This window comes from Lissotriton helveticus, chromosome 11, assembly GCF_964261635.1.
Source record: "Lissotriton helveticus chromosome 11, aLisHel1.1, whole genome shotgun sequence".
NCBI classification, from domain to species: domain Eukaryota; kingdom Metazoa; phylum Chordata; class Amphibia; order Caudata; family Salamandridae; genus Lissotriton; species Lissotriton helveticus.
In genome coordinates, this window is record NC_136072.1 from 824,929,853 (window position 1) to 824,950,700 (window position 20,848).

Consider the following 20,848-nt stretch of genomic DNA (forward strand, 5'->3'; position numbering starts at 1 on the left):
TTCAAGCTTTGTCCGAGGTTGGTTGGGGAGCTCATTCCATGTCTTAGCTGCAAGGAAGGAGAAAGACCTTCCACCCGCTCTGTTCCTGTAGAAGCATGGGAGGGTGGCTAGGGAGAGGTCGGCTGATCATAGGTTTCGCCTGGGTGTGTAGAAGGAGAAGCTGTTGTTGAGGTATTGAGGTCCGATGTTGTGGATGGCCTTGTATGCGTGCGTGAGCAGCTTGAAAGTTATCTTTCTTTCGACGGGGAGCCAGTGGTGGTCGCGGAGGTGCTGGGTGATATGTTTGTGCCTTGGGATATCGAGGATTAGTCTGGCTGCAGTGTTCTGGATGATCTGGAGTTAGCGGAGAAGTTTCTTGTTGATTCCGGTGTTGCCGTAGTCCAATCTGCTGGTGATGAGGGCGTGAGTGACCGTTTTCCTGGAGTCAGCGGGTATCTATTTGAATGTCTTATGTAGTATGCAGAGGTTGTTGAAGAATGAGGAGGAACGAGCGTTGATCTGGCGATTCATTGTGAGTGATGAGTCCAGTATGATGCAGAGGTTACATGCATGGTTTGTCAGGGTGGATGGGTTTCCGAGGACGGGGGGCCACCAGGTGTCTTCCCTTGCTTAGGGGGTGGAGCCGAGGATGAGGACTTCTGTTTTCTCTGAGTTGCGTTTCAGGAAGCTGTTCTTCTTTCAGGTTGTGACGGCTTTCATCCCTTCTTGGAAGTTGTGCCTGGTTATGTCGGGTTCCTTGGTGAGAGAGAGGATTAGTTAGGTGTTATTGGAGTAGGAGATGATGTTGAGCCCATGGTTTCTGACAATGGTTGAGAGGGGGGCCATGCGGACATTAGAGATGGTGGGGCTGAGGGAGGATCCTTGTGGTACTGGATTCTGGTCACTGTTGGTTCTGAAAGGAAGGGCGAGAGTCTTATTTTCTTTGTTCTGCCAGTGATAAATGAGCGTATCGAGTCTAGGCCGTTTCCTTGGATGCCAGCGTCGTGGAGTCTGGTGGCTAGTGTGCGGAGGGAGACAGTGTAGAAAAGAACAGTAAAGAATGAGAGGTGACCAGATAGAACTACTGCCAGGCAGGTAGAAAATGACAGTGGCAAACTGACCTGCCAATAATCACTGGCCCCAGCGGGTGTGGCTGGTCCAGCTAAAGCTTAGACTATAAACAAAGACCAGATAGGAAGTTACTTACCCGACTCATCAATGGCTCCATTCTTTTCCACCTTCCATTCATCCTTAAAGTACCAACCACTGGGGCACTTGATTTCCTCCTTTGAAAGACGTTTTGCTCCACTCTAGGAAGAGGATAAAAAAAAAGAATTCACTAGACAGTAATGACAACGAAAAATGACGGACAGAATTTGTTTAACGAAGGGTGATAATGAATTGTGATAGTGAGTAAAAGTGCAAAGGACAGAAAGAAACACTTCACTACATAAGTACAAATGGGCTAAAGGTCAGACAAAAAGAATTCACAGTGGAATGAAGAAATCAGGCACAGGTATAAAAGATGACAGTTTAAGATTTAAACACGGAAAAGGTGAGGGAGAATCTTTTACTGGCAACTGAGAGAACAAGAAAAACAACAGAGAAAAACTTCACTGAAGGGCAATGGGATTACAGAAATATTTCAATGAAGAATGAGAGACAAGGACAAACAGTGGGACAAGAACCGGGAGAGTGAGATGAAGAGGAGAGACTGAACAGTATTCACGACCAGAAAATACAGAAGATAGAGTAACAGTGCTAGTTCATGAAAGGTCTAATAGTGCTAGTGTAATCTAACACCTCTGTATATCCTCAGCAGGTGGGAGTGACTAAGATTTTTAGTGGGTTGATATACTTTGCATACTCCTGAACAGGAGATGAACAGTTCTGTAAAAGAAAATAATGTTAATCACTAAACTTTATTGACATAGACTGCAGTAGGTGAAGCTCTCAGGATTACTCCAAAACAAGGAAAAAAAGTAACACTGTGGGAGAAAGAGGCATATTGAGACTCACCATCGAAGTGTTTGGGAGAGGAGCTGGGACCCACCCATCACTAGCAACACGTGTCTCATTTTCAAACACATCCTCAATAATTTCAGTGTGGTTAATCTCTCTGGGCAACAGAAGCCTGTTCAAGATAAAGGTAAAGCAAAGAATAGAGGCAGAGAGAGAGAGGGAGCGAGAAAGAGAGATGCAGCTATATTATGTGACCAAACACCATCCAACATTTTGGCTAGCATGTACGGGAAAGAACAAACTATATTCTTTGAAACTGCTCAATGAAATTACAACAGACTCCACTGACTACAGACTACGTTCTCACTATAGAAATACCATGTACATACAAAACGTGTCAATTTATAATATATAGGGAGAAAACATCCGGGGGGGGGGGGTAGTTCTAGAGAATCTGAAGAAGAACAGGATGAGTTTGAGCAGAGCAATGAATGACATTATTCATATTTCTTTAGTGCCCTGCTTTGTATAAGTATTGTTTAATGTTTTTTAATATATGTGTTACATTTTTAGTAGTTATCAATTTTATTTTAATAACATTTTGTGTTTTTTAGTACCGTAGCAGGTTGTGGGTTTATAGGGGAATAGGGTGGGAAGTAATTTAATTATAATAAATTATGTTTTATTTTTTAATATTTATTTAATTGAGATTTAATAGCGTTAAATGTGGGAAGTCATTTATTATTAATTGGTTGTTAATTAATATTTATGAATTAATTGGTAAATTACTTATGGTAATTGTGTAAAAAAATAGGTCTGGGTGTGGGGTTTCTAGGGGTAAAGGGTGGGAAGTAATTTATTGTTTATTATTTAATAATTAACTGTTAATATTAATTAATTAATTGAAAGGTAAATATGGAAATTGTGTCATTAATTTTAGGTTTGGGTTGTGGGGTTTATAGGGGTAAAGGGTGGGAAGCAATTTATTTGTAATTAATTAGTTAATTGATATCAATTGAAAATTAATTATGGAAATTGTGTAATTAATTTTAGGTGTGGGTTGTGAGGTTTATGGGGTAAAGGGTGGGATGTAATTAATGTTTAATTAATAATTAGTTGATAATTAATATTAATTAAATGACAATTAATTAGGATAATTGTTTATTTTGTTTGTGTGTGGGTTTTGGTTTTATAGGGGTAATGGGTGCGGAGTAAATTAATTTTACTTTCTTTATAATTAGTTGTTAAATACTATTAGTTTTGGTCGCCGTGGCCTGAAGTGTCAAGATGGTGGTTACACTCTAAGGGCCAGATGTAGGTGGCTAAATACCGGTCGGTAACGCCGAAATTTATTAAATTTCTGCGTTACCGACCAGTATTTAGCAATGTGCGCCACATGTACACACATGCACATTTGAGGGTGGAACAGGGTGTCCTTTGGACACCCTGGCACCCTTGAAATACCTCCCGCTATTAACGATTCGGTAATACCGAATTGCTAATAGTGAATCCCTTCCCATTCATTCCTATGGGCCTCCTAGCCCATAGGAATGAATGGCTAGGTATTCCTTAATAACGAATCGGAATTACCGATTCGTTATTAAGGAATGTTAAGGAATCACTAATATTTTAGCGATTCCTACCTACATTCCATTTAGCGAGTCCTTAATAGCGATTTGGTAATATTCGCTATTAAGGACTAGCTAAATGGAAGTTGCCTACATCTGGCCCCATGTGTGCTCCGGACCCCTCCGTCATCCGCTTCATATCCCACCTCCTTCGGCTGCCATCCATCCTCTGAAACTTTTCAACTGCACCCAGTGCTGTGCAGCGACGGCGGAAATTGCTGCCCTATCGAGCGAGGCGCCCAACCTGACGCCTGGATCCCGAGGCCCATGGGCCGCAAGATGGCGGCTCCCGCTGATCGGGCCCCAGGCTCTAGCGAGTGCCAGATATTGGGTGCCATCACAGTGGCGTTGCTCCTGCTGTGGTCGAGGGCCTGACCATCGGTTGACCCCATGAGGCCAGGGCACGGTGGAGCAGCGTTGTCCCTGGCCGATCTGGCCTCCCGAAGGCCTGCTACGAGGCATCCTTCTCGACTGTTAGAGGTGAGGCCTAGCTTTTCCTGGATGTGCCCTGGAGCCGTGGCTGACTCCCAGGCCGCGTGAGCACCCACTACCTGGTGAGTGGAGCGGGAGCTGGTGATTCGGCGGTCGTCTCGGGCAGCGGGGGGAATCCTGTGGTCCGGGCCTCTCCCTCCTTCTGTGTGCTGAGATGCGTGGTCGGGACGGCCCAGGTGCGGGCCTTGGCTAGAGTGTTACGCAGTCCCCTGGAGTGCGGGCTGCACGGACTGATGACCCACGGTAGCGGGGGTGGAAGAGCCCTCCCCTAGGTATCTTCTTCGGCCTGGTCGGACTGGTGTGGTGTTGGCCCTGGCTTTGCTTTGCTGGGAGTTGGTGGTGGGCCGATCGGCTGCAGGAGCCAAGCAGTGGGGGCCTCGGGAGAGGCTCCCCGCCCCCCCTGCCCTTCTCCCCCTTCAACTGCCACTTGCCCTCACGCATGACATCGGGGGCTGGGTGTGGGCCAACCGGCTGCTGAGGTCGCACAGTGGGGGCCTCAGGAGAGGCTCCCCGCCTCCCCTGCCCTCCTCCTCATCTGGCCATCGCCCTCCTCCATACAAACTCCCGGGGCTGATGACAAGCTGTTCGGCTGCGGGTGTCGCAAAGCGGAGCCTCGTGAGAGGCTTCCCGGCCCCCCTCCCCCTGTGCACCAAGCAGCCAATTGTCCCCACGCCTGCTCTGCGGATATGAGTGACTGAACACCGTCCCAGTCCTGCGCCCCCTAAACCTTACATGCTGGACTGAGCCGTGCATAGAAGGCTCCCCCCACCCGCCTGCCTGAGCAGCAGGGGACCCGGGCCCAACCCGGAAGGGTCCAATCAGCCGCCCCCCAAGGTAACTCGGAAGGTGTAATCCAAATAACTATCCTACATGACCAGGGGCGACCCCGCTGCTGATGGCACCCCGCAGGTGCGCTTTGGCCCTGGACCCACCCGCAGGGAGTCCCGCAGGGGGCTCAGAGGCATCTCGCTGAGCGTTGAGGGGGCGCAGAACCCCCCCTGTCAGCCTGCCTGAAACAGAGACGACTGGAACTGGGGAGACCTGTCTGACCTGGAGGGTGGCCACGTCAGGTTTGATAGAGACATAACGCCTGAAACTGTCTACGTGATGGGCTCAGCTGCGAGGTCGCGCAGCGGTAGTTTTCTGTGTGGTCCCTTACCCCACCTGCGTGGAACCATCAGCCATGAGGTCCTGCGGTTCCCCGAGGAGGCAGAAACTCACCCGCCCAGGGCAGGTCCCTGCACTGGTGCACCCAAGCCGACGCTTAAAGACACTCAATGGCTGGGATCCCGGGAAGGCCCCCGGAGGCTTCGCCGTGCATGGACCCCACTTTTGGTACCCACGATGGGGAGTGACTGTGTCCCTAAATCATCCGCGGCTCCAACGCAAACTAAAATGGACCAATATACCACAAGTGACCGAGGGCGGTGGGGGCTCTTGGGCTCCCCGCTTCCAGGGTAGGACCTCACGACTTTGATTGGGATTGTATTTTTGCCCATAACTGTGCTTGGGGTATTCCTAGGACAATGGGACCACCACCGAATCGTTCAGCATGATGTGTTCTTTGTGTTCAAGGCATCTGCTTGGTTCTCTCCCTAGGTTTGGGAGGACCCCAAAATCATCACCTCTCTCACTGCTGGCTATATTTTCATTTTCACTTTGTGAGATAACTATATGCATTTTAGCATATTAAGATAGTTATTTGTTGTTTTATTAAAGGTATTTGAGGTTTCAGTTTTATTAATTGGGATGAGATCGGGTTGCGGACATGCAAAACACAGAACTGGTGCAAAAACTCTGGAGTTAGCTACTGCACCCACAACCCTTTGATAAAACAACTTTACCCTTACATACTAAAAAGAAAATACCTAATTCACAAAAGTGAGCTTTGAAAAATATCAGGCAATGAGGGAGTTGATGATTTTGGGGTCCCCTTAACCTAAGGGGAGGCCCAAGCAGATGCCTTGAACTTAAGAGTATATCATGCTCAACGTTTGTGGTGGTCCCATCCTCCTAGGACCACCCCAAGCAAAGTTATGGGCGAAAATTCATTGGCAACCAAAGGTCCAGCAAAGCATTATGGGGCGAGATTCTAGAGTGCAGTGAATATTATAGTATTAGCTCTCAGCTGAGCCAGGAGAGCCACGCTGCCTGAGGAATGTTTTGATATTGGATACAATATTATTCACTGCACTCTACAATCTCGTTCCATTATGCTTTGCGGGGCCTTTGGTTGGGATTGTACTTTTACCCATAACTGTGCTTCGGGTGGTCCTAGAAGGATGGGACTACCACTGAATCGTTCAGCATGTTGTGCTCTTTGTGTTCAATGCATCTACTTGGTTCTCCCCATAGGTTAAGGAGGACCCCAAAATCATCACCTCTCTCACTGCTTGCTGTATTTTCATTTTTCATTTACGTCGCTTGATTATAGACATTTTAGCATGTAAAGATAGAGTTACTTCTTGTTTTACCACGTAAAACAGAGTCTGGGGCAAATGGCTGAATCAATTGGACTAATTACACTAAAGCTCCCCTATATATATACAACGGTAATGCGAATGCAGCAGGATGGGCGTCCATCCATTAATCTGTATTTACTCACGAATGCTTGTAACAGCGATCAAATGTCTTGTGCTGTTAATGTGTTTGATCTTAAAATCAATAAAATTGATTATCAATAAATAATACTATTAGTTTTTTTGTTGAAATTACAATTTAATTGTGCAATTCATTTTTTGACAGTTTAAATTTAGCTGTGGGTTGTGGGGATTATAGGTGTAAAGTGTGGGAGGTTAATTAATGTGTAGGTGTTTTAATTTGTTTTTTAATTAATAATATTTTTTTAATTGATAATTAATTATGTTAATTATGGAAGTACATTTTTTATTAGAATGTAGATGTGGGTTGTGAATTTTGTGGTGTTATAGGCTAGGATATAAAAAACGAAATGTATGTAATAATGAATGTTTTGGTTTCTAAATCATTTCTAAATAAAAATATGTATTTGTTTAGAAATACATTTTTTCTTTTTTCCTATTTGTAGGTATAAGTCATATGAATTGAACATATGTTTTTATTTTTTGATATCAAATATATTTGTATTTAAATTTTTTTCAATATTTATGTTTTAGTTTTGTTTAAAAAAAATGTTAGTTGTTGTTTTTAATAAGTGGGAATATTAATTTTACCCCTCCGCAATCCAACACTTTCCCTAGTGTTGCACTGACTGGAGTGGGAATAGTAATTTTTACCCCTCCCTATCCAACACTTTTCCTACTTTCGCACTCATTGGAGTGGGAATAGCAATTTTTACCCCTACGCTATCCAACACTATCCCTACTGTTACACTTATTGGAGTGGGAATAGTATTTTTTACCCCTCCGCTATCCAACACTTTCCCTATTGTTGTACTCACTGGAGTGGGAATAGTAATTTATAACCCTCTGCTCTCCAACAACTTCTCTACTCTTGCACTTACTGGAGTGGGAATAGTATTCTTTACCCCTCCGCTATACATCAAATTTCCTGACTGTTGCACTCACTGGAATGGGAATAGTTATTTTTACCCCTCTGCTATCCAACACTTTCCCTACTGTTGTACTGACTGGAGTGGGAATAGTACATTTTAACCCTCAGCTATCCAATACTTTCCCTACTTTTGCACTGGAGTGGGAAATTGAAGTTTAAAGATTTTTTAATGGTTTAATGTTTTATTTTATAATATGTTTTTTAATTCTTCTCTTCTTTAAAACTTTCTTTCGGTTTTGTTTTGCAAACCATAAAAGTAGATACAAATACAGCGGTACAAAATTCATTATAAAAAATAAGCCATCATCACGATACAAGTACAAGGTTAGCAGCAATTTATATCAGTTCAAATTTTGCTGAAATGTGTTAGATACAGATGCAAATCTATGAAGCACCAAAAACAGTACAACTCAGCCTTAAGGATTCGCTATTTACCACCAACTTCACTTTTTGCTTTTTTTATGTGCTATGTGGCCCACATCCATGCCCTTAGGGCATGTATGTGCGCCACATGTGCACACATGCACATATCAGGGGTGCAACAGGGTGTCCTTTGGACACCCTGGCACCCTTGAAATACCTCCCGCTATTAACGATTCGGTAATACCGAATTGCTAATAGTGAATCCCTTCCCATTCATTCCTATGGGCCTCCTAGCCCATAGGAATGAATGGCTAGGTATTCCTTAATAACGAATCGGAATTACCGATTCGTTATTAAGGAATGTTAAGGAATCACTAATATTTTAGCGATTCCTACCTACATTCCATTTAGCGAGTCCTTAATAGCGATTTGGTAATAATCGCTATTAAGGACTAGCTAAATGGAAGTTGCCTACATCTGGCCCCATGTGTGCTCCGGACCCCTCCGTCATCCGCTTCATATCCCACCACCTTCGGCTGCCATCCATCCTCTGAAACTTTTCAACGGCACCTACTGCACCCAGTGCGGTGCAGCGATGGTGGAAATTGCTGCCCTATCGAGCGAGGCACCCAACCTGACGCCTGGATCCCGAGGCCCATGGGCCGCAAGATGGCGGCTCCCGCTGATCGAGCCCCAGGCTCTAGCGAGTGCCAGATATTGGGTGCCATCACAGTGGCGTTGCTCCTGCTGTGGTCGAGGGCCTGACCCTCGTTTGACCCCCATGAGGTCAGGGCACGGTGGAGCAGCGTTGTCCCTGGCCGATCTGGCCTCCCGAAGGCCTGCTACGAGGCATCCTTCCCGACTGTTAGAGGTGAGGCCTAACTTTTCCTGGCTGAGCCCTGTGGCCCTGGCTGACTCCCAGGCCGCGTGAGCACCCACTACCTGGTGAGTGGAGCTGGAGCTGGTAATTCGGCGGTCGTCTCGGGCAGCGGGGGGAATCCTGTGGTCCGGGCCTCTCCCTCCTTCTGAGTGCTGAGCTGCGTGGTCGGGACGGCCCAGGTGCGGGTTTGGGCAGAGTGTTACCGCATGATGCCGCCTGCAACCCAGTGAGAGTGCTCCACGCAGTCCCCTGGAGTGCGGGCTGCACGGACTGATGACCCACGGTAGCGGGGGTGGAAGAGCCCTCCCCTAGGTGTCTTCTTCGGACTGGTGTGGTGTTGGCCCTGGCTCTGCTTTGCTGGGAGTTGGTGGTGGGCCGATCGGCTGCTGGAGCCAAGCAGTGGGGGCCTCGGGAGAGGCTCCCCGGCCCCCCTGCCCTTCTCCCCATTCAACTGCCACTTGCCCTCACGCATGACATCGGGGGCTGGGTGTGGGCCAACCGGCTGCTGAGGTCGCACAGTGGGGGCCACAGGAGAGGCTCCCCGCCCCCCCTGCCCTCCTCCTCATCTGGCCATCGCCCTCCTCCATACAAACTCCCAGGGCTGATGACAAGCTGTTCGGCTGCGGGTGTCGCAAAGCGGTGCCTCGGGAGAGGCTTCCCGGCCCCCCTCCCCCTGTGCACGAAGCAGCCAATTGTCCCCACGCCTGCTCTGTGGATGCGAGTGACTAAACACCGTCCCAGTCCTGCGCCCCCTATACCTTACATGCTGGACTGAGCCGTGCATAGAAGGCTTCCCCCACCCGCCTGCCTGAGCAGCCGGGGACCCGGGCCCAACCCGTAAGGGTCCAATCAGCCGCCCCCCAAGGTAACTCAGAAGGTGTAATCCAAATAACTATCCTACACAACCAGGGGCGACCCCGCTGCTGATGGCACCCCGCAGGTGCGCTTTGGCCCTGGACCCACCCGCAGGGAGTCCCGCAGGGGACTCAGAGGGATCTCGCTGAGCATTGAGGGGGCGCAGAACCCCCCTGTCAGCCTGCCTGAAACGGACACGATTGGAACTGGGGAGACCTGTTTGACCTGGAGGGTGGCCACGTCAGGTTTGATAGAGACATAACGCCTGAAACTATCTACGTGATGGGCTCAGCTGCGAGGTCGCGCAGCGGTAATTTTCTGTGCGGTCCCTTACCCCACCTGTGTGGACCCATCAGCCTTGAGGTCCTGCGGTTCCCCGAGGAGGCAGAAACTCACCCGCCCAGGGCAGGTCCCTGCACTGGTGCACCCAAGCCGATGCTTAAAGACACTCAATGGCTGGGATCCCGGGACGACCCCCGGAGGCTTCGCCGTGCATGGACCCCACTTTTGGTACCCACGATGGGAGTGACTGTGTCCCTAAATCATCCGCGGCTCCAACGCAAACTAAAATGTACCAATGTACCACAAGTGACCGAGGGCGGTGGGGGCTCTTGGGGCTCCCCGCATCCAGGGTAGGACCTCACAACTTTGATTGGGATTGTAGTTTTGCCCATAACTGTGCTTGGGGTATTCCTAGGACAATGGGACCACCACCAAATCGTTCAGCATGATGTGTTCTTTGTGTTCAAGGCATATGCTTGGTTCTCTCCCTAGGTTTGGGAGGACCCCAAAATCATCACCTCTCTCACTGCTTGCTATATTTTCATTTTCACTTTGTGAGATAACTGTATGCATTTTTATTTTTATTTATTTATTTTATTTTAGCGATTTGTAGAGCGCCTGGTGACCCGGAGGCATCCCCGCGCTATAACATTTGTGGAGACCAGAGGAGAAAAAGAGGGGACTTTATTTTGGGAATAGCAGCGTTTTCAGTTTTTTCCTGAAAATCAGATGACTGGGTTCCAGCCGCAGGGGGCGGGGAAGTGAATTCCACCCAGAAGATGCTTTAACAGAAAAGCGTCGGCCGCCGGTACGTGTCTTCCTGTATCTGGGGACGTTGGCCAGACGCTCATTATCCGTGCGAAGGGACCTGGGGGCCTTGTAAGGGGTAACCAGGTCTCTCAGAGTAGCAGGGCCAAGACCATTAAACAGTTTGTGTGCATTGCACAGGGCCTTGAATTCGACCCTTTGACGTATTGGAAGCCAGTGGAGGGCCTTAATTGCTGGTTTGGCTGATACTCTGGAAGGGAGGTTCATAAGTAACCGGGCGGCTGCGTTCTGCGTGCGCTGGAGTTTAGCCATGGTAGCTTCTGGAGCTCCCAGATATACCATGTTGCTGTAGTCCAGCCGCGCAAGGATCAGACCTTGGACCAGGAGTTTCCTGGATGGGGGCGGAAGTATTGGGAGGATCCTGCGGATAGAGCGCATGAGACCAAAGCAGGTACCTGCTGTTTTGGATGCTTGGGTTTTCATCGACAGCTCGGGTTCTAGCCAGACTCCTAAGGTCTTAATTTCTTGTTTCGGGGTGGGAATTTCCCCGAGCACGTCTGGCCAGACCGATGGGGGGATGGTGGTCCATTGCTTGCCCAGAAGCATGACTTCAGTCTTTGACCCGTTTAGTTTGAGCGATGACTCGCACATCCAGTTGTGAATTTCCTTGAGGCAGTTCGGCAAATTGTCTGGATAGTTGTCCAGTTGGGAGAGTGAGACGACCAGTTGCGTGTCGTCCGCGTAGCTAACTATTTTGATCCCGAAGGGGGTGACCACGTCTTCGAGAGGGGCCATGTAAGCATCAAATAGAGTGGGGCTTAGTGATGACCCCTGGGGGACCCCGCTTGTGACGGGGAGGGTGGCAGAGTGGAAGTTGCCGTCCCATACCTGGAACGAGCGCCCTGAGAGGAAGGATTCTATCCACGTGAGCGCCGAACCTGCGATCCCTGCCGCAGCCAGCCGATGGAGTAAGACACGATGGTTAACTGTGTCGAAGGCTGCGCTGAGATCCAGGAGGATCACTGCCACTGACCCTCCTAAATCCAGAATGCACCTTGCCTCCTCGATGACGGCGAGAAGGGCGGTGTCTGTGCCATGGCCCGGGCGAAACCCAGTTTGGGACTGCCGTAAGAGGTTATTTGCTTCTAGAAACTGTGACAGTTGTCCATTGACCAGTTTCTCGGCCATTTTGCTGATGCAAGGGAGGAGTGAAATTGGCCGGTAGTTCGCCATGTCGGCCGGGTCCAGCTGGGTTTTTTTTAGGAGTCCCTTAACTACTGCACTCTTCCAGCTGGGGGGGACCAAGCCTTGAGAGAGCGAGATGTTTATAAGCTCCGTAATCGTAGGTACGATGACAGGGGCTACTGTTTTAAGGAATCTGATGGGGGCGGGATCCAAAGGGGAACCGCTTTTCATTTTGGCCATGGTTGTGTCAACCTCGTTCCGTGTTACTGCCCTAAAAGCAGTCAGCTGAGGAAGCAAGCTGCTTCCTGTGCGGTTGGTGGATGCCTCATTGTCCATGTGGTTCGGCAGACAGGGAGGGGGAAGGGAAACTAGAATGCGGGCGATTTTAGCGTTAAAGTAGGTAGCCAGTTCGTTACTTCTGTCTGCCGGGGTTGAGTTGGAGGAGGGTGGAGCTGGTATTTTCAATAGCTCTTTGGCAATGAGAAAGGATTCCCATGCCGAGTTGGTGGAGTTTTTTATTCTCGTGTCATAGTGAGAGGCTTTAGTGAGCTTCAGGGTTGATTTATAGATTCTCACCGACCTCTGATAGGCTTCCTTGCTGGTGTGCTGCCAGTCTTTCCTCCATAGCCGCTCTGCTTTTTTGCAGTTTTTGCGGAGAGTCCGGAGTTCCGGGGTGTACCATGGGGCAGATCCTAGTTTCCCGTTTTTATCCTCACGGGTTTTTATAGGGAGGATGGAGTCCAATGACGTGGCGATCCACTCCCTGAATTTACTGTCTGCGGTGACCGGGTCTTCCGAGGAGGTAGGGGTAGCAGAGTTCAGGGTTCTGGTCCAATCCTCTGTGGAGAGTCTGGACCATGCCCTGTCCCTGGAATAGGTGGTGGGTTTGTGGAGTTTCTTGAAGGCTCCTAACATATAAAGATAGTTATTTGTTGTTTTATTAAAGGTATTTGAGGTTTCAGTTTTATTAATTGGGATGAGATCGGGTTGCGGAGATGCAAAACACAGAACTGGTGCAAAAACTCTGGAGTTAGCTACTGCACCCACAACCCTTTGATAAAACAACTTTACCCTTACATACTAAAAAGAATATACCCAATTCACAAAAGTGAGCTTTGAAAAATATCAGGCAATGAGAGAGTTGATGATTTTGGGGTCCCCTTAACCTAAGGGGATGCCCAAGCAGATGCCTTGAACTTAAATGTAAATGTAGAGTATTTATATAAGGCACTTCTAACCGGAGGCCTCGTAGCGCTGTATTCATACCGCTGTGGAACCCATCCTGGCTTTCCTGTGCAATGTCCACTCCTGGGCACCCCCAAGGTGAAACCAGGCATCCACAGCGCTGCTGGGGCCGTTGTGGAGATTAAGCAAGCTATTGCCCAGAGTCACAGAGTGGGACCCATGATTAGACTAGGCACCGAGGCGAGAATTATCAGGTCCGGGGTATAAGTCATATGAATTGAACATAATATGTTTTTATTTTTTGATATTAAATATATTTGTATTTACACTTTTTAAATATTTATGTTCTAGTTTTGTTTAAAAAAAATGTTAGTTGTTTTTTTTAATAAGTGGGAATATTAATTTTTACCCCTCCGCAATCCAACACTTTCCCTAGTGTTGCACTGACTGGAGTGGGAATAGTAATTTTTACCCCTAGCCTATCCAACACTATCCCTACTGTTACACTTATTGGAGTGGGAATAGTATTTTTTACCCTCCGCTATCCAACACTTTCCCTATTGTTGTACTCACTGGAGTAGGAATTGTAATTTATAGCCCTCTGCTATCCAACAACTTCTCTACTCTTGCACTCACTGGAGTGGGAATAGTATTCTTTACCCCTCCGCTATACATCACATTTCCCGACTGTTGCACTCACTGGAGTGGGAATAGTTATTTTTACCCCTCTGCTATCCAACACTTTCCCTACTGTTGTACTGACTGGAGTGGGAATAGTACATTTTAACCCTCAGCTATCCAATACTTTCCCTACTGTTGCACTGGAGTGGGAAATTGAAGTTTAAAGATTTTTAAATGGTTTAATGTTTTATTTTAGAATATGTTTTTTAATTCTTCTCTTCTTTAAAACTTTCTTTCGGTTTTGTTTTGCAAACCATAAAAGTAGATACAAAAACAGCGGTACAAAATTCATTATAAAAAAGAAGCCATCATCAAGATACAAGTACAAGGTTAGCAGCAATTTATATCAGTACAAATTTTGCTGAAATGAGTTAGATACAGATGCAAAAAAGGTTTTAGTAAAACTCATTACAAATCCAAGCATGTTCTAAACTTTACAATTGATTTTAAATATTCTAGTACAAAATGGATACTATCACTATATAATAATTGTAAATACACCATGGCTGGTCTGATCTGGCAAAAATTAAGTTTCTTTAAAAGCGGCACCAGATAGCGTTTACAGGGAAATTCATATAAATTACATAAAAGCACAAGTTACTTACCTTCGGTAACGATATATCTGTAAGAAACAGTAGTTAGTATTAGATTCCTTACCTTAGAATATCCCCAGGCGTCAGACTGGATACGGACATTTTTGCGTAGCAGTACCCATGCGCGTCGGCAGGCGTCGGCCGCGGCTCCGCGTCCGTCGACGGCGTCGTGGGCGCCGTGATGACGTTGTCGGAGTACTTAGACGCCGCCTCCGCGTGCTGACGTCAGTTCTTATACACAGCTTTTCCGCGCCAGAAACGCAGAACCATGATAAAAACCAACACTGGTGCCATGAAACTAGGACCCTGAAAGGGGATGACCTTAATCCTAGATATCGGTTCGCAGAACGGGGAGGATGGGTGGGGCGGTAAGGAATCTAATACTAACTACTGTTTCTTACAGATATATCGTTACCAAAGGTAAGTACCTTGTGCATCTGAAAGAAACAGGTTAGTATTAGATTCTTTACCTTAGAATAGATACCCCAGCAATACCAACCCCGGAGGTGGGTCTGCGAATCAATGATCACACCAGAAAGTCCAGGAGGACGGAACGACCAAAGAAGCCATCCCTCCGGACTTGGCTGTCCAGGCAGTAGTGTCTTGCAAACGTGTGCAGCGAGGCCCACGTAGCTGCCTGACAAATGTCCTGCAAGGGGACTCCCCGGCCCAGGGCAGTAGTAGCCGCTGTGGCCCGAGTGGAATGGGCCCTCAGCCCAACAGGAGGCTCCTTTTTAGCCAAAGAGTAGCATGCCTTGATGCACAACACGACCCACCAAGAGATGGTCCGTTTGTGCACCGGCCGCCCCTTCTTTGCGCCCACGTAACCAACAAAGAGTTGGTCATCCACCTGGAACTGGCATGTGGGATCTAGATAGAATGACAGCGCACGTTTTGGGTCCAGACGATGGAGCCGCTCTTCCTCTTTACAGGGATGCGGAGGCGGAAAGAAGGTGGGCAATGTGATGGACTGCCCGATGTGGAAGGCTGTGACTACCTTGGGCAGGAAAGAGGGTCTTCTCCGCAACACAAACTTGTCCGGATGGACAGAAAGGAAAGGAGGCTTAGAGGAAAGAGCCTGGAGCTCACTCACTCTCCTGGCAGAGGTGATGGCAACCAGGAAAGCAGAGTAAGAAGGCGAAAAGGACAGTTATGAAGTGGCTCAAAGGGAGCGCACATCAGGTAAGTCAAAACCAGATTCAAGTCCCACTGAGGCATTAAGAAAGGAACAGGGGGAAACATATGAGTGATGCCCTTCAAAAATCTGTTAACAATTGGGGACTTGAACAAAGAAGGCTGATTAGGTAGCCTCAAGAAGGCGGAAAGGGCAGAAAGGTAGCCCTTGATAGTGCCCAGAGCAGGCCCTGCTGGGCAAGAGAAAGAAGGAAGAGGAGAACCTCTGAAAGAGGGGCAGAAAGGGGATCCACAGCCTTTGCTGTGCACCATGCCGCAAATTTGTTCCACCTGCAGGCATATACTGATTTTGTGGAGGGACGCCTGGCTGCTAGAATTACGTCACAGACTTCAGGAGGCAAGTCAAATGGCCTCACCTGTCGCCACTCAATCTCCAAGCATGGAGGTGGAGACTGAACAGGTTCGGGTGGAGGACCGTCCCCTGCTGCTGCGACAGAAGGTCCTCCTGAAGAGGCAGACGAATCGGGGATCGACTGACATGCTGAGTAGCTCGGGATACCAGTATCTTCGTGCCCAGTCCGGAGCCACAAGGATGACTTGGGCCCGGCCGCGCTTGATCTTCTTCAGCACTCTGGGCAGAAGTGGTATAGGCAGAAAGGCATACATCAGACCGCAACTCCACTCGTGACGAAAAGCGTCTCCGAGCGAGTGCCACCATGGAAATTCCAACGCGCAGAACTGATGACATTGCGCGTTCTCTTCTGTGGCGAATAAATCTAACCAAGGCTCTCCCCACTACCGAAAGAGGCCTTGCGCCACGTCCAAGTTCAGACGCCATTCGTGATCCATCATGCACCGACGGCTGAGTTCGTTCGCCCTGGCGTTCAGAGAACCTGCGAGGTGTTGAACCACCAGGGTCACACCCTGATGTTCCAGCCACCGCCAGAGGCGCAGAGCCTCCTGGCATAGGGTCCGCGACCCCACTCCGCCCTGTTTGTTGCAGTACCACATGGCGGTGGTGTTGTCCGCGAACACCTGCACCACACTCCCCCGGACAGAGGGGAGGAATGCCTTCAGTGCAAGCCAGATCGCCCGCAGCTCCAGAAGGTTGATGTGGAGCCGGAACTCCGCCAGAGACCAGAGGCCTCTGATCTCCTCCTCTCCCACGTGGCCCCCCCAGCCCTGGAGGGACGCGACCGTCACAAATACGTGCTCCGGTTGGGGTAGGGAGAGGGATCTGCCACTGACCCAATCGCGGTCCGTGAGCCACCACTGCAACTGTCTCGCAGTGCCCTCCAAAATCAGGACGTGGTCAGACAGGTTGCCCTGATGCTGGGCCCACTGAAACTTCAGGTCCCACTGCAGTGCCCGCATCCGCCACCGGGCGTGATGCACCAGAAGGATGCAGGAGGCCATCAGCCCCAGAAGCCGCAGCGTCAACCTGACCAAGACTCGGGATAAAGGCTGAAAGATCGGAATCAGAGCCTGAATATCCCGAACCCGCTGCTCGGGAGGATAAACCCGAAACTGCGCCGAGTCCAGAACCGCTCCGATGAAGAGGAGCTTCTGAGAGGGGCACAGGTGTGACTTTGGCAAATTGATCGAGAACCCCAGCAGGTGCAGGAGGTCGGCTGTAGTCTTGAGGTGGCTGACGACTGTCTGGGGTGAGCCCGCCTTCAACAACCAGCCGTCGAGGTAGAGGAAGACTGAAACCCCTAACCTGCGTAGATGAGCTGCGACCACCGCCATCACTTTCGTGAAAACCCGTGGGGCGCTGGTAAGGCCGAAGGGGAGCACGGTAAACTGAAAGTGCTCGTGGCCTACTATGAACCGCAGGTAGCGCCGGTGGGCCGGCAGGACGGGGATATGAAAATAATCGTCCTGTAAGTCCAACGCTACCATCCAGTCTCCTGGGTCCAGGGCAGCTAAGACCTGAGCCAGTGTCAGCATTGTGAACTTCTCCTTCCGGAGGAAGCCGTTGACGTTCCTTGGATCCAAGATAGGGCGTAGGCCCCCTTTGCCCTTCTTGGGTACCAGAAAGTAGTGGGAGTAACAACCACACCCTACTTCTGGCCCAGGAATGCGCTCGATGGCCCCCTTGGCCAAGAGGGCCGTAACTTCCTCCTGCAGAAGTTGCAAGTGATCCATCGACATGCGGTGGTACTGCGGTGGCATGGCTGGAGGGGTCACCTCGAAGGGGAGGGAGTAGCCCCTTTGGAAGATTTGCAGCACACACCTGTCCGATGTGACAGTGCGCCAGTGGAGGTGGTGATGGCGAACCCTGCCCCCCACCGGCGTCACATGGGCCTGAAAACTCGGACTAGGAAGGTTTTGAGGCGGATGCTGCAGGGACTGGTGTGGACTGGCCTCGCTGTTGTCCCCGACCGCCACCACGGCGGTTCCCACGTCCGCCGCCGCGCTGAATGGTAGTTTGCGGCCCGTGGCTGGCAGAACATGTGGGGGTGCCCCTTCCTTGGCCACGAAAGGGGCGAAAAGCAGCCGTTTGCTGGGGCTTAAAGCGCTCGAGCGCATGGTCTGCTTTGTCGCCGAAGAGGCGACGGCCATCGAACGGTATGTCCATAAGTGTGTTTTGGACATCAGTCGAGAAATTGGCAGACCTCAACCAGGCGTGGCGACCAATCACCACCGTCGTTGCCATCGCCCTGCCTAGTGAGCCAGTAGTGTCCAGCCCACTCCGGATGGAATAACGCGCCGCATCTCGACCCTCCACAAGGGCTTGGCCGAGTTTAGCCCGGACCTCCACCGGGCATTCTGGCAGCACGTCCACGACCGTATCCCACAGAGAGTGGGTGTAGCGGCCCAAGATGGAATGCGGTGTTGACTGACTGCAATCCTAAACTCAGGGAGGAGAATACTTTCTCTCCGTATTGCTCGTACCTCTTGGATTCCCGGTCGGGGGGAGCCGACGGGAATGCGGTCTGGGAATTAGAGGCCTGGATGACCAGGCTCTCGGGGGTGGGGTGGGTAGACAGAAAGCAAGGGTCGCCCGGAGCCGGGCGGTGGCGCCTGGCCACATTCCTATCCACAGGCTGACCTGTAGCGGGCTTGGACCAAGTGCCCAGAAGAACGTCTGATAAGGCCTCATTAAACGGCAGCAGAGGCTTGGCCGAGCTTGTCTGCAGTTTAAGGACCTCAGTGAGGAGGTTATTCCTCATGGCCGCGACGGGGAGCTCAAGGCCCAAGGCCTTGGCCACCCTCATCAGCACCAAGCTATAGGCAGCCCCCTCCTCCGTAGCCACGCTAGGAGGGGAGACAAAACCAGTGTCGGGCGAAGTCTCCAGACCACTGGCATCCCTAAGCTCTCCTTTCCAGTCAGCAGAAGACTGACACTCACGTGCCAGAGGGTCCTCAGACCCCTCCCAATCCCCCTCGTCACCCATCGCCTGGTACTCAGGCTCAAAGGATGGGGCCGGGTCGGAGAAGTAAAAATCTCCCATCTACATTGAGAGCGGCGCCGCTCCTACGCCGGACCCGAATCGAGGGCAGGACCAGGGACAGCATCGTCCTGGGACGGCGCCGGGGGCGACATCCTTGGGGCCGGTGAGGTCGTGAGGTCGACCGGCAGCGACCCAGATCCGGCAGGGCCCTGCGGCGTCGGGACCGAAGTTGCCGACGGCGCTGGGGCCTAAGCACCCGGCCCGCGTGGGGGCCCAGTCGGGACCGCTTGGCTCGAAGGCACCGCGAAACCCGACGGAGGAGCGAGCGACCTCATGGCCATGAGGAAGTCATCAATCTCCCCCGGTGTTGTGTTCTGCCCAGGGACCGGCGGGTATGGAGCAGGCCGCGACACCTACGGCTCCAGCGGAGCCGCGTGGGCGGTGTCGCCCAAACCCCCGGCCACATCGCGCGAGTGTCGGGGGGGGTCAGAAGAGCGATGGTGCCTCTTCTACTTCTTGTGCCTCTTACCTGAGGACTTCGAGCCCGAAGACCGATGACGACTCCCGGAACTATGTTGACTCCATCCCCGCGACCGGTCCCTCGACCTCCTTTTGGACCGGGACCTCGAGCGGCGCGGGGCAGACTGCCGAAGCTCGAGTCGCTTACGGGACCGCTCCCGTCTAGCTTTAGACGTCAGGGACCGGCAGTCGGAGCAGGACTTGTCATCGTGGTCCGGGCCTAGACAGTGCAGGCACCGGCGATGGGGGGTCGGTAACTGACATCAGTCGGTTGAAGTCGGCGCAGGGCTTGAACCCGGGCATCCCTACCGGCACCGTCGGAGTCGAGAGACATCGAAAGTAGATCAAAAAGGATCGTAAAAAGTTAGTCAAAAATTGACTAGGGTACAACTTTTTCCGGATCTGCGCTTGCAGGCGCGGAAAAAAGAAGAACTGACGTCAGCACGCGGAGGCGGCGTCTAAGTACTCCGTTGACGTCATCACTGTGCCCACGACACCGACGACGGACGCGGAGCCACGGACGACGCCTACTGACGTGCATGGGTACTGCTACGCAAAAATTTCCAGATCCAGTCTGACACCTGGGGATATTCAAAGGTAAGGAATCTAATACTAACCTGTTTCTTTCAGATACATAAAATGCAGCATGTCCTGCGGAGACTTTCCGTCACAGCCGCAGGGAGCTGCTTCTTTACTAAAAATAGTTTTTTTGTGGCCTAACAAGCAGATAATAAAATTGATTCAGCCGGAATCTGGTTAATAAAAATTTCTCGTGTGAGGTCAGAGAGCCCATTAAATAAGGCTCAATGTATGGAGTTGTTTTAAACATGACATAAGTCCTGCCACTCGGTTTCTGAACCTCTTTAGCTTCCCTCATCATTCTCCTTTCCATGAGGAAGGCCGTTTTTATTGCCTCCACGTCCCTCTTAGTAATACATTCAGGAGTTTTAAATAACTCACCACGCCCTAGGCTTAGAAAGCTTGTCTTAAGATATTTCAGCCAGGGTATAGCAGATGAGTTATCCATAGACAGACAGTCTTTTAAAATCATATGCCTAAGGGGGATATCAGGGTTTAGCCACAATTTTAACCAGCAAGACAGTGGGCGCAGGGAAAAGATATCGCTGACATACTGGACTCCCAGTTCTTCATCGACAGCTAGGTTAGATGTACCTTGCAGGAGACACAGTAAACATTTCCTGAAAATGTTCTCCACGGTCTGTAGTTGCTCTCCCTGAATATACCCCCAAATTTCACTGCCAAATGTTGCTGTGGCCACTGATTTGGCATTATATAGTTGCAACATAGCGCCGGTAGGCTTTTTTCCCAGTTTGGATGCGAAATTAAATATTGATGCATTCACCCTAGCAACGTCCCCTTCTTTTTCGAAACATGCGGGCCACAGTTTAGCTT

The 20,848-nt window shown here is 50.2% G+C and overlaps 1 protein-coding gene across 3 annotated transcripts in view; it reads right to left on the bottom strand.

Annotated features, from left to right (window-relative positions):
• Positions 1-20,848, bottom strand: part of LOC144792107 (myoferlin-like) — a 3,514,236-nt gene that overhangs the window by 2,905,725 nt on the left and 587,663 nt on the right. For all 3 annotated transcript variants that reach the window (XM_078666976.1, XM_078666975.1, XM_078666977.1), the window contains exons 5-6: positions 1,999-2,113; positions 1,187-1,289 (exon numbers count right to left, since the gene is read on the bottom strand). In XM_078666976.1, the coding sequence (XP_078523102.1) occupies positions 1,187-1,289; positions 1,999-2,113 (218 nt within the window). The remainder of the gene's footprint in view (positions 1-1,186; positions 1,290-1,998; positions 2,114-20,848) is intronic.